Below are 13,974 nucleotides of genomic sequence, written 5' to 3'. Positions count from 1 at the left end.
AAAACTCAGAGGAAAATCTTCTTCCCCTTAATTCCATGTAATACTAAGATCCTAAAACTTTTCCCACCAAAATGAAGTCTAGTAAATTCCCAACAGAAAACAGGGCAAGAAAACTAATTAAAATGAAAACAATTTTTTTTTTTTTTTTTCAATGCATGCCCCAACTTTGGAAAACTGATGAGAACTTGGGAACTAGACAGTGGCTAGGCTCAAACCCTGAATCTACGGTGCACATACATGTTGACTAGAACACTGCCATGTGTCCAGTCATGCTAGTATTTATAACACCACCACAGAAATACAGGGCTTGTAGCAAGAGAGTAGTCTGAAAACACCAAACCTATGTAGTAGACAATTCAGTCCCCAGTTTTACATGTGATAAAAATAGTCAACAACAATCTTCATATTCAAAGGCAATTACGCAGTCACCATCTCAGACAGCAGCAAGTGAAAGTCAGTAAGTATTACCCTCAAATGTCACAAAGACAAATAAACTTTGAATGGTCAACCTACAAAGGTCAGGTAACAACTAACATGGGGGTCTCATTTCCAGTAGGAGACATAAAAATAGTATCCTCATTTAGTACTTTTGTGCAAAAAAAATTGACACTCAGATAAAGAGTGTTCTTTTTTAGATCTGCAGGTCAGGCTTCACACCTTGCTGTCGGAACAGCTGGTGGTAACCCTAAAGTAAGCAAGCATTAATTTCTATCCAAAGGGGAGTGGCAATGCAGAAACAGGGGTATAACCTTTGGTCAAGTGGGCCTCCTTGTCTGATGTGTGCCTTTAATTTACCTTACCCATAATATTGATTACACCACTATAACTATAGGGTGATTATCTTTTTACAAAGCAGCAACAACTAAAATATTCTGGCAATACACGATTCTTATAATTATTATGCATAAAATTATGTCAAAAGAGCTTACCAATACTGTGAAATTGCCATCTTCTGTGAATCAGATCAGGAAGATAAAGCAGTATTTTCTGTTTGTAGATGAACGAAAACAAATCGTTATATTTTGGACCCTTTATGTACAATCCTACTTCACATTTCATATTAACTTGAACAGAACATGAGCAATAATTAGCAGTTTGTCTTGAATATAAATTTCAATTTTTTTGTAAAAAAAAACAATGTTAAACAAAGTAAAAAAGATATTGCTTTTTACCTCTAACATAATAAGAATTGAGTCGAGGTCTTCCCTTTGTGACTTATGACCTGAAAAAACAATAAATATTGTACGTTAGCACCGATCAACCAGCTATTTTCCGCGATATTGTTTATTGAAAATACTCAGCCATTTGAATAAACTCATAATGCAGAAGTTTAAATTTACTTCCTAGATGAACAGACAATCGTATCTTCAAAAAACGTTAGAAGGACAATAATCTAACTGAATTTCTACCGCAGGTTGTTCTAGTGTGTCAATATCCAAATGGCTGCAAAGCGATGTAAATATTTCAAAGGACCAACCTCTTGTTTTGAGATTTGCCTCCACCATGGAGAAAACATCGTGAAATACGTAAAATATTTCGGAATAGTAAGTGTTGAAAAATTTCTTGGAGTCGGAAGCATCAAGGTAATCTGAAAGGCAAGGTGTACAGGCAAATCAAACAAATCCCTTGGAGCATAATTCGTGTGTACTTTTTTTATATTTCAAGAGTTTGCAGAGCTGGTGCAAGGAAACACATACCGAGCAAAGATCGAAGAGCGCGTAGCCTAGCATGGCTCTCCTTTTTAAGGTCTAGGAATTTTTGCGAAGTCTTCTTGATGTCCGTATGGCCTCTCCTGTTATGGAACATATTTGTGTCCCACACATCGAGATGAAATTGGAGAAAGTATCGCATATAATCTCTCGAGATTCATTCATGACGCGGCAGCCATGTTCCACCTCCAGATGGATGCTACTTTGCGCATGTGTCAAATTGTCAAAATATTTACCATCAGGGACTGGGGCGGGGATTTCATAAGGAAGTTCACAACTTGGCCTGTACTTTCTCAGTCCTTCGCAGTGAAAACACAAAAAAAATCGGGGTCGCGCCTTGCACTTGAGAAAAATTTTGACCTCCACTTGTGGCCAAGTCTGAACTTTGTAATTTGGCCAATTTTACAGCATTTATTGATCTTTATCACTCTAAGAGGAAAAGGTCTCCATCCTACATGGTCCCTCTCGAATAAGTGCCCCGTCCCCTCCGGCTCACTTTTTTTGTATGGTAAGAGATACAAGGGGAATGCGAAGATCTGCACATCATTGACAAGGATGATCTGGAGGAATGATGAGATAATCGATATTTTATAAACATCCATACCAATACATCTGTGTTAAGTGTTTAGAGGGACTACGGTATACTTGCTGTTTTAACAAACGAAAGACTCTTAATATTAACTTTACGTTAAAAAGTTGCAATTCGCAACAGTAGGAACAGTAGGGACGGAAGGAACAGAGGAACAGTAGGAACGGTACTCATAGAAGGAACAGAGGAACAATAGGAATGTAGGGACAGATGGGACATGTGAACAGTAGGAACTAGGAGCGTAGGGACGGAAGGAAAAAAGGAACAGAAGAACAGTAGAATCTGGTAATTTTAAGTCACTTTACATAAAAATAAGAGACAAACAAATTTGCTATAGGTTTTATCAAGTTTATATAGTTTTTTGCGGCGATAAGATAAGAATTTTTGACGGTTGTTAACGTTTTGAACATTTGCAGGGCAACGAGAAAAATCTCTTAGAATTAATGGCATAAACTGCGAAACGGAAGCACCGTGACCCAATCTCTTTATTGCAGTTTTTTAATGTCCGGGATATGACTATTACCGTATTTATTCGAATAAGCGCCCAACCTCGAATTACCGCCCACCTCGAACAAGCGCCCATCCTGAAGGCAAAAAAATTTAATAAGCGCCCTTTCCCTTAGCCGTGGGAGATCTGGGTACGAGATTAATAAGAGACTTGCCCGAAGACGGAGTTTTCTTTAGAGTATTTTACAGAAACCTTGCTTTGTTACATCTTCGCGTTTTATTATTACCATTTATTGTACTGTTGCAAAATTAACATACTACACTTGCTGAAAATAGTGAAAATTTTTATAAGCGCCCAGCCTCGAATAAGCGCCCACCTCGAATGAGTGCCCATATTCATGGTCCAAAAATTCAATAAGCGCTCAGGGCAGGGCGGTTAATCGAATAAAAACGGTAATTGTGCCAAGTTTGAAAAAATGTTGATAGTACAGTCTTTTGAAGGGAATTACCTGTAAAGAAAGAAAAAAAAAAACAATTAGAAAAGTTAATCAGACAAGCACTTGTTTAAGATTTGAATATAATCTTTCTCACTCCTCTACCCCGTTGAGAACGAGATTGTAGAATCCCGCGATCATTTTGGTCTGCGGTCAAAATATTCAAAATCTCCCGCCATCTCTGCGCGCGCATTGTCGGCCATTTGCACGAGGTCTTCGAAGGTAATCTTCGAAGAGAAACTGATCGATATAGACGTTTTGAATTTAACAGTATGCCTGCAAGGAAACGCCAGCCGAGTAAACGAAAAGCAGAGGAGCCAGTGGAAGCAGCTATCGATAAGAAGAAAGAAAACCGAGGTGAGATAATTCTTGCAGTTTAGTCGTTAATAGTTTGCCATAATTTCGATTCAAAGGGTGCATGCAGCTCTCAGCTTTGCAGATTTGTGCTCACTTGAAACATATATTGTAGTATGTTATTTGTTTTAACCAAAATTTTAATACACAGATGCACCGGTTTCTCGTGACAACAGAGATGCTGGGTATATCCTGACACTGGGGCAAGGAGATGTTGGCCAGCTGGGTCTAGGTGAAGACATTCTGGAACGAAAGAAGCCAGCCTTTGTGAAGGGACTTGATGGGCTGAAGGTTGTCCAAGTGGAATGTGGTGGAATGCATACTGTGGCCCTAACAAGTGATGGAAAGGTTAGGTTATACATGTTTCTGTATGGGGCTTATTACACAGAGGACCATTTGCAGTTCCTTAATTACTGGGGAGGAGTTGGGGGGGAGTGAAACATACCTCCTTGTCTGGCCTAAACAGGGAGGTGCCGCTGAACAGGGTATGTTTTTCGGGGTCTTGAGTCTAATTAACAATTATTCCATAAGTGTGCGTTGGATATGAGATGGTAGATAGCAGGGGTGTAGCTAGGGGGGGTCCTGGGGTGCCCGTGACCCCCCCTTGGTAGGCCTTCTTTTGAGCAAACAACTTATATCTTGGCCGTAAAAACCATTGTTGAAAAGCCCACTTTTAAAATTTGTTTTTTTGTAAAGTATTTTCGTCAACAGCTCTTGTCTTTAGTTAATATGGCCTTCATGCCGCGATAATACGACTGAGCCCGCTGATACACGAGGGAAAGCATCGGTATAAACCATATATAGTCGACATGACAATCTGGTGAGTAGCCTCTGTGACCCCCCCTTTGAAAAATCCTGGCTACGCCCCTGGATAGCCAACAAGGTGTGTTGCACTGAGTTGGCTACAATCATCCCATATCTAACAAGTGCAAGCGCAATAATTGTTTCATTAAAAGCGCCCAGAAAATATCGAGAATTCTTCCTGACTTTATTTTTAAGAACAACCAATTTTCAGCTTGTTTTAAATTTTGAGCAGACACGTGCAGTTACCATATTTGGAGAGCATGTTATAATACCGTAAAATTCCGAAAATAAGCCCCTCCATGTATAAGCCACTCCAAATATGAGCCCCCCAAACTCGTAACGCAAAAAACCCTCCGTTAAATCGCCCCTCCAAATATAAGCCCCCCGGGGGCTTGTACTTGGAAATTGCCCTCAAATACAAAGTAAAACAAAGCAAAAACGGTAAATTTCCTTCCAACCATAAGGCTAGCCCAATCAATTTTGAAACGCAAATTTCCCTCCGTAGATAAGCCCCTCCAAAAATAAGACCCTCAAAAAGGGCCTTTGAAAAATATAAGCCCCGGGGCTTATTTTCCAAATTTTACGGTAACCCATGAACCATGATGGCTAAGCCAATCAGAGCTCTAGAATTGCATTATCCAATGATTCAGTTTTTAATAAACCAGCAGATACAATTTTATTTATTTTGTGTCCTGAACAGGATTTCCTTCTGGACTTCAAGCCTTGAAAGTTGGTGGGGGAGGGGGGGAGGGGTGGTGCATTTGCAGTGCACAGTCTACATTAATTTGTGGTACAAACAATTTTATAGAATGTTAGGTTATGTGAAAAAATAAATAAATAAGGGTAATGAAAAATGGTCTCTTGTTTTAAACATGGTAGCAAAAAGAATGGTTTTAGTGTAAAACAGGATCAGGGTCTTAAGATGTCAGTGACACACCCCAAACTTCACTTTAAACCCCCCTCCATTGCAATTTCTTATGGAAATGTAAGAAAATTTTTGTTATGATTTACAGTATTTTATGTCAGAAAAAGAGTAAGGATTGTAACAAAACAAGGTCAACTCAGCGTTGTCAAAGACAGCATGCCATGTGGAGAAATCATCAACTATAACATGCTTTTGGTCTGCTATTTTGCTGACTATTCTCAGGAGCCATTTGAATAAATCTGAAAGTCAAGTGTGAACACATAAAAGTCTTGCATTCTGTCAAACTCTGTATTCTAATGCCAGATTTTAGCAGTTACCTCTGACGTTAGCTTTTATGTGACTGGCCCTGATTCTCAGGTATCGCACTCACCGTGATAGATGGCAAAATCAACCATTTTACTTACTAAAGCTGCCTACCTCAAAAATGTTGTTACAGTCCAATGAACTTGAACCTTATTGGCACCCTTGGCTGTAAATTGGACTAATTGTGAATTCACCTGAAATGAGAGGGGATCCCACAATTGTTGTTGGAATTGTTACTGGGGATGCACAAGTCAGGTATTGGCCAATTTTTTTCCCTGTTTGTAGTAGCAGTGCCAGAAGTCTTTTAGTTTCTTTTTATTTCTTGAGTGGCAAATGGCAGGATACTTGCTGAGTATTACTTACTTGAGAATTAGGATTCAAGGGAACTATAAAGTCCTTTAATCTTAAACAAGACAATCATGGAAATATTTTCCATTTGGAAGCAATTTTACTGCAGAGTTATAAAGGTTTTGATGTTATTTGCACAGTCTTAGAAAACAGTGGGAAACTAGCGGGGGTGAATTTATTATTTTTGATAACTAAAAATAAAATATTGAAATGTCTCACTCCTCACAAATGAAAACAAAATTGGCCATAAAAACTGACCCCTTTCTAGTGTCTTTTCTTTTGTGCATGTAGCCAATAGTTCTGGACCATCTTTTTTTTTTTGCAAGAAAACCCTCTTTTCTCTTGTTCCTTAACATAGGTCTACACATGGGGCTGTAATGATGAGGGAGGCCTGGGCCGTGTCACATCAAGTGATAATGGTGAGGAGTTTACCGCTGGTATTGTTCAAGACATGGAAAGTGTCAAGGTTGTCATGGTGTCTGCAGGAGACAGCCACACAATGGCTTTGTCGGATAAAGGGACTGTCTTTGGCTGGGGCACTTATAGGGTAAGTACTTAAGGACAATGATATTTTTCCCTCAAAATTTATAAGTTAAAAAATACATTTTTCTGTGCTCTGGCAGCTTTCTGCCTCCAGTAGTAAAAAAAGGTAAAGAAAAGGCACGCCACCATGCATTCTTTTTTCTGCATTACTGAATAGGGTTCTTAGAAACTTGAGGTCAGTCTGAGTCTCGGCAAAATCAAAACCAGCTCCAAGATCCTAGATTAATCATAGGACAAAAATTTTTATTGCGATCTCAGTGTTTTTACAGTAATGTGGTGTTTGTTATTTTTTCTGCGGTGTTGCAGTCCCCCAATTTCCCTCTCATTTTGGAAAACTAAATAATTTTGAATGTTACTTGTCAAATGGACAAGTGGCATAGAAAAAAAGTTTTTGTCTTGGTTAAATCCAACTTGTTGGGTTTCCCATTCCAGGATGCAAGTGGACAGGTTGGCTTACAAGTAGATGGCATCAAACACAAACCCACTGTGATTTTGGCACTGCAAAACAACCCGGTAATAAAAATAGCATCTGGGAATGATCACACTGCAGCCCTGACAAAGAATGGCAACATTTTTACCTGGGGATGTGCCGAGCAAGGACAGTTGGGCAGAATAATGGGTTGTTTTACCAGTCGAGGCGGAAGGCGGGGTCTTCAGTACATTCTCAATCCAAAGCAAGTCAGAGACAGGAAAAAACTTAAATTTAAAGACGTTTTCTGTGGGAGCTATTCAACTTTTGCAGTTGCTGAAGATGACTCCGTCTATGCTTGGGGCTTGAACAACTACGGCCAACTGGGAACAGGAGATGTTGAAACATTGTATGCTCCAGCAAAGGTGGAATCTCTGACATCTTTAGGGGACAAATGTGTCAGAATAGCTAGTGGTCAACACCACACAATAGTCCTGGATGCCTCAGGAAAGGTGTATGCAATGGGAAGGGCAGAGTATGGAAGGCTTGGGGTAGGAGAAGATGCCAAGGAAACATCTACACCAGTTCCAGTCATTGCGCTCGATAATAGCCCCATTTCTGAGATTGCTTGCGGTGAAGCTGTCAGTTTGGCAGTGTCAAGCAAGGGTGACCTGTACTCTTGGGGTTTTGGAAGTTGTCTACAGCTAGGAACAGGAGAAGATGAGGATGAGTATTTACCCACTAAAGTACAAGGAAAAAATTTACAGTCTGATCAGCATGAAGTATTAGGAATCTCTGCAGGAGGCCAACATACTGCTATGCTTGTAAGGGAAAGAACTCAGTGAAAATAACAGCAGTAACTGTGCTGTGTAGAATAATAAATTATTGTGGAACGGATGCAGTTCAAACATTGTGCAGCATATTTTGTGCAGTAAGTTTTTTAATTTTCTTTCTTCTTTCTTTAATTTTCTTTATTTTTTTAATGAAGTAAGTGTACAATAATGTTTGGACCTTAATTGCAAAAATCTGTTGCGTATTGTTAGTATTTTCTGCTAAAGGTGAACTCTCACCACACTTATAATGATTTGTTGCTTTCTCATCTTCTATACAAGTGACAACAGTTAAACTAATGTTTGCAAGAAGTACCTCAAATAAGCCACTGTGGGGTTTCATACTAAGAAGGCACAATTCCTGAGAATTTGAATTGGGCCATCAAATCCCAGGCATCAAATTATTCTTTATTCCAGTGTTGTCCCCAGGTATTTTGGGCTAGGCGGGCCGCCTGGCATAGTTCACAGGAAAATTGGCGACACCTGGCGTAAAAACCAAAGATTTAACCCAATGGAAGTTTATGATGACATCTAGAACCAGGTATTTCAAAGTAGAAATCCCTCGAGAATGTGTGGTGTTTTTATTTGTGACAGTGTTTTCCTGCAATTAATTGATTATGAAATTGATTTACTGTTGGATGAACATGTTCAGATCTGTCATTTTGCTGAAAGGCAGTCATCTTGAAACTGTCCCAGAAAACAAGGGCCCTTCAAGAAGCTTACATGTAGTACTAAACGAAAATCCTGTGCTATTAAAGGAGTGTGTAAATGGAGAACTTGGTCAACCATAGATATAGTATACAGAACAAAATTATAGCTTGTCAAAGAGTCTTTTAAGCTGTCTCTATTGTTATTCAGGCTCCATACAAACACTGTTGAAAATCACAGTCAGAATACCCCTGGGCTTCTCAAAATCCTAGGGACAACACTGTATTCCTTTTTTTAAAGAAAAAAAAACTTTAAAATTCCCTTAGTAAAGTTCAATTTGCAGGTCCCAGTTGTTCAAACGATGGATGGCAAATCCACCTGATAAATTACTCTCCAGCAAATAAGGACTACAGAGACCTATTTGTTATTACGTTATCGACTGGATAGTAATTTATCCCAGGGCCAGGTCTGTTTTATGCTTGAATCACTCTTAGGTGTGTGGCCACATTTAAACATTTTTCAACAAGTCACTGACAGAAACACAATGATCATAGTACCTCTCTTATTAGAGAGATTAAGAGTCACATCAACAGCAAATAGCAAACGTCAGATTCAAGTTAAGAATTTCTTAAAATAAAACATAAGCAAATAAAAAGTGTCCAGAGCAATTTTTATGGACAAAACTGGCGTGAAACCACTCATTTTTGTGTAGAAGTAATTAACAGTAAACAACAATTACCAACAATTTGGTCACATAGTACAAATTCATGTTTGTCATTTGGCGTAAATTTGACTCTAAATCTCTCTATTACTTAAAAATCAAAAACCTAACATTAGCTTTCAGAGATTGTATTATCAAACAGATTGTTTTGCATCTTGTTTCTTTCACTGAATTATTATAAGACTGTTTTTTTTTGTTCTTTTTTTATGCTATGAGGATATACTGTAAATATTAATTTTTTTCTGCTTTTTTTCCCATTATTTTGTAAAGTAAATTTTCCTATCTAATTTGATAATTAAATAGGAATAAGTTAATTCTCTTTTCATTACAATTTGCCCAGAATGGCACTAATGGAATCAAATGAGTTATGGCAAATAAATTTATTTTACTAAAAGTGACTGTAGTGAATATTGCTTTAATAATAATCATTGTTCCAGTCATTATTCGCAGGCTCTCAGCTCTGCAACCTCACAATTAAACCCATTTAACTTGAACTAATATTTTTTTGTCCCTTTTGCTCCATCTTCAGTAAATTTAGCTTGATATGCTGTTAATCATTTTTGCAGGACAATTTATGTGGGGACCTAAGAATAAAATGACCATGCAAAATTCAAAACCCGCCATGCATGTAATTCTTTGATCAACTTCAGGGCCTGGTCTAAAGATTATCTTGTCCTTGTTCTCTGTTTACGTTTACATGTAGCATGCACGCTCTCTTTGCCCAGTTCATCTTCTTCAGTTCCAGTAAGAAGATGTTTAGCGTCATTGGTAACTTTTTAAAGGAAAATTAAAATCAGTTATCTGTTAATACAGACCAGTATTTTGATCGTGATGTGACATAAGGCCCTTCTCTCATTGCAAATTTAAATTTCCAGGAAAAAAGTAACGATCAGATAACTTAAACAGGATTTTAAGTCAGAGGCCCAGCTTTATTGTTGTAGCAATGGAGGACAGACTGAAGTAAAACAATCAAATGAATGTTATAAATTCAGAACAATAAAATGCATCAAGGCAAAAGCACTGCTTTTTTGTCATTTCATTTCAAAGTAGGACTGTAAAGAAAAGACCAAATCCTCTCTGCTTCCATGTCTTCCCATGGGTGTAATGATAATGAACTGTGGGAATAAATCATGTTGGAGTTATTCCTCTTAAAACTTTTCTCCTTAACTTACTTTAATTTTTGTATGCATTGAACTAGACAGCAGAACGAACCGACTCATATTTTGAGTAAAAATATTATTATTGTAGCACTTAAAGTAAACTATGTTTTTTAATACATTCATGAAATTGGTACTGATAATAATGTTTCTTTGACTTGACCTTTCTCAGTCTACCGATTGGAGAATCTTAGAATTATCCTGAATTATTCCCTTTCCTGATGCTTCTCTTTGTACCCATGGACACCATCACCACTGACATAAAACAAACATGTGGAATTTGGAAGATGCGGTGCAAAGATAACCCTCAGACGTCTTTTGATTACAGGGTCAATGTCCTGTAAATAAAAGGACTGAAGATCAAGATTGATATGTTAAAGTATTACAGAAGTTTGTACCTTCTCAGCAGTTTCAATTCTTCACTTCTAGAATAGGCTTTATTCAAAAAGGGCGACTGCTTTAAATTCATGTCAGGTACAAAACACCTTAAGCTGCATTAATAATTTGTTTGACAAGTTATGGAATTGGAATTAAGAGTTTTTTTGAGGGGGGGGAAGTACCCAGAAAAAATTCTCGTGTAGCAGGGAAGAGAAGGAACACTAATCTCAAGCTCCCACAACTGTCATCAACCTGGGGATACAAACTCAGACCATTTATGACCATAGAACTGCTGATCCGCCCTTTCTTCCCTACGTACAGTGGAACCTTGATTTAATGATCCCCTGTGTAACGAAGTCCTCGGTATAATTATTAATGATTAATAATCTTTGCCCAGTATACCTAGTAGTGAAATAAAATAGTTATATGGAAAAGGACCTCGATTCCCTTGGCCTTTTATTACATTAAGGTTCCATTGTGTCTCCCCCGAAATAGGGCTTTAACCTGCCGTTTACTTCCAAGGTCACTTTGCTAATTTGCTTTGTGTGACTATCTGAGAGACAGGAAGAGGCTACCTTATTACATGAAATTTTCGCGACATGTGCGCATATTTCGCGCAATTAAATTTTGCGATTTTGGGAAAATTTTATATTTTGAATCACTTTAAATTCGCGTTTTTGAGTACAACAACTTACATTTCATAGACAATGTTATTTAACATGTCTGAATTAAATAAAACGACTTTATCAAAGGAACAATAATGTCAATCTTCAGATAACGCGAACAGCGGGACTAAATGTCAACAGTAACAACCAAGCAGTTCATGCTTGTACGTGAATTATTGTTCTTGAGTTAATTGACCACAACATCCATTTACACTAAAAATTCATCACAAAAGTAAAAAATGTGATTTGTAAACGTTTCTGTGGTAATAAACTCGTTCTTCCTTGATTATGGACATAACGTGAGTCACTTAATTTTCGCGTCATGTTATGTTCGCCACACTCATTGTTCGCGTTACTTTAATTTCGCGAAATTAGCGTGTCGCGCAAATTTCATGTAATAGGGTACCTAAAACATGTATATTTTTTATTACCCTTCTATCTAGGGCTTGATTAAGCGGTTGTATTAGTTGCTCTGTTCGTGATAACATAAGTCGCATTGTCACCATGCTGGACCAGGCCATGCCAAGGGCAGGTATCACACTTCTTTGCTTACCGTCACTGATGCCACTGTAAAAAGGAAAAGGAATTAATGTCATCAAATTCAACACATTCTTTCAGAAAATGAAATCAGAAGTTTTACAGCTCATCATCATCGCCATCACCATCATCGTCATTATTGTTATTATCATTATAATAATAATAATTATTATTATTATTATTATAATTATTATTATTATTGTTATTATTATTATTATTATTATTATTATTATTATTATTATTATTATTATTATTATTATTATTATTATTATTATTATTATTATTATTATTATTATTATTATTAGAACATACCTGTTCTTGTCACTTTGGATCACATCAGAGACCTGAGAAACATTTAGGGAATATTGAGTATGGTAGTAGTTATTTTCCGGGGTTATCAGAAGTACGGTTGACTGCATTGTAGATTATTTTCTTAATTAACCTGCAGTTGGATGTGTATAAGATTCTTGGAAACTGCCCTGTCTATACATTTCCATAAAGAATTAGTCGAGAGAATTTTAATGAAAAGATCAAAGCAGTTTTCCTTTGGTGGTCATTTTATTGACTCTCATAACCATTTCTCTTGATCTTGTATTGATATTGTTAGGGGGAAATTAAGTTGATCACTGGGGAATTGAAGGGTTGAGGAGCAAAATGTTAGGTTAGGTTGGGGAGGGATAGGTTGGTAGTTGTGTAGCTGTACAGCATTATCCTCCTCCATGAGGGCAGGGCACGGTTAGGAGAAGGCTAAAGGTAGTTATTAATTCACGTTTACATCAGAACTCCCAAATTTCGTTAACCCTCGATTTCAATATTATTGTAAACAAAATGATGTTTTACAACAATGAATTTCCAGTGAGAATCTGATGAAAATAATTCTCAAACACTTACAGAGGAAACAGCAAAACTGACATCATCAACACATGCATACGTTGGGCTATTGTTCAGGGAAGTTGAAAAACTTTGCTTTGTTCTGTTTCTTCTTTGTCTTAAGTTTCACCAAGAAATGTCCAGGCAAGTTTCAGTAGGGGCGAGATGTCAAAATGCTCTGTGTAAATGGTACTATGGAGGTCCAATAGCTTGTTTTTGACTGCTGACCGAACATTCGCTAACAAGAGTTTGGGGAAGGAACGGAAGTCCACCGATCTGCGGACCTACTGATCCATTGATCTACAGATCCACCGTTCTAGCGGTCTACTGATGATCGATTGATCTACAGATCCACCGACCTGAAGATCCATAGATCTACCGATCCATCTAACTACAGATCCACCGAACTACAGATCTACTAATCCATTGATCTACAGATTCAACGATCTAGCGATCCACCGATTTACAGACTTACTTATCCATCGATCTACAGATCCACCGATCAATCGATCCACCTATCCAACAGATTTACTGATCTACTGACCTACAGATCTACTGATCTAACCAATCCTACGTGGAGTAAAAATGATTTAGACTTGTTTGTAACTAAAAACGACAGTCTTATAATCAAGACTAAAGTCATCCCAGCTGTTAGTGATCACGATGCTGTGTCTTTTATGGTAATATCAAAGCAAAAATCAACAAACAAAAACGCAGGATGGTTCCCTTGTATAGAAAAGTAGACTGGGGTGGCCTTAAAGAACACATGCCTAAATATGCAGACTCTGTCGTGCATTCTACTGACTGTGATCTATCAATAAATGAACTGTAGTCTAGTTTTTGAGAGGAATCGACCTCTGGTATCAAGCGATTCATACCACATCGGTTTACAAACTCAAGAAATGGCCTACAATATGTGTCCCCTCATTGAGACGCCTCATGAGGAAAAGAGATAAGCTACACTCAAGAAAGGAACCTCGCTACAAGACCATTAAGCATCAAGTCCAAAAGAAGTTTCGTGCCGCATACGGGCAGTATGTGGAAGAGATTATTACCCCGACAAATGAAGAAGACTCGATGGGAGCAAACAAACAACTCTGGGGCTTGTTTAAGCGCTTCGAATCTGACAGCAAGAGGGTACCACCTCTCAAACATCAGGATAACTTAATAACCAATGCGGCCGGTAAGGCGACCGTTTTAAACAGATATTTCTAATGAGTGTTCACTAGCCATGTACCCCAAG

At 37.9% G+C, this 13,974-nt stretch overlaps 3 protein-coding genes across 3 annotated transcripts in view; 1 reads left to right on the top strand and 2 right to left on the bottom strand.

The window, feature by feature from the left end:
- The window catches only part of LOC140942534 (ral GTPase-activating protein subunit alpha-2-like), a 39,659-nt gene extending 37,759 nt beyond the window's left edge, over positions 1–1,900 (bottom strand). Inside the window, exons 1-4 of the mRNA XM_073391449.1 lie at positions 1,698–1,900; positions 1,478–1,588; positions 1,173–1,222; positions 930–987 (exon numbers count right to left, since the gene is read on the bottom strand). Coding sequence (XP_073247550.1) covers positions 930–987; positions 1,173–1,222; positions 1,478–1,588; positions 1,698–1,851 — 373 coding nt within the window. The 5' untranslated portion in view covers positions 1,852–1,900. The remainder of the gene's footprint in view (positions 1–929; positions 988–1,172; positions 1,223–1,477; positions 1,589–1,697) is intronic.
- Positions 1,901–3,458: 1,558 nt separating this feature from the next.
- On the top strand, positions 3,459–9,519 carry LOC140943416 (regulator of chromosome condensation-like). Its single transcript, XM_073392499.1, has 4 exons — positions 3,459–3,596; positions 3,745–3,941; positions 6,332–6,520; positions 6,949–9,519. The coding sequence occupies exons 1-4, from the start codon at positions 3,512–3,514 to the stop codon at positions 7,768–7,770; spliced, it is 1,293 nt and encodes a 430-aa protein (XP_073248600.1). The 5' UTR covers positions 3,459–3,511; the 3' UTR covers positions 7,771–9,519.
- A 41-nt stretch (positions 9,520–9,560) lies between these two features.
- LOC140943417 (DNA repair protein XRCC3-like) overlaps positions 9,561–13,974 on the bottom strand; it is a 22,270-nt gene continuing 17,856 nt past the window's right edge. Inside the window, exons 5-7 of the mRNA XM_073392500.1 lie at positions 12,174–12,205; positions 11,756–11,891; positions 9,561–10,619 (exon numbers count right to left, since the gene is read on the bottom strand). Of these exons, the coding sequence (XP_073248601.1) occupies positions 10,488–10,619; positions 11,756–11,891; positions 12,174–12,205 (300 nt within the window). The 3' untranslated portion in view covers positions 9,561–10,487. The remainder of the gene's footprint in view (positions 10,620–11,755; positions 11,892–12,173; positions 12,206–13,974) is intronic.

The sequence above is a fragment of the Porites lutea genome, chromosome 7 (assembly GCF_958299795.1).
Source record: "Porites lutea chromosome 7, jaPorLute2.1, whole genome shotgun sequence".
NCBI lineage: Eukaryota > Metazoa > Cnidaria > Anthozoa > Scleractinia > Poritidae > Porites > Porites lutea.
The sequence above is the reverse complement of the archived record's forward strand: the minus strand, read 5'-3'. Positions and strand labels throughout refer to the sequence as shown.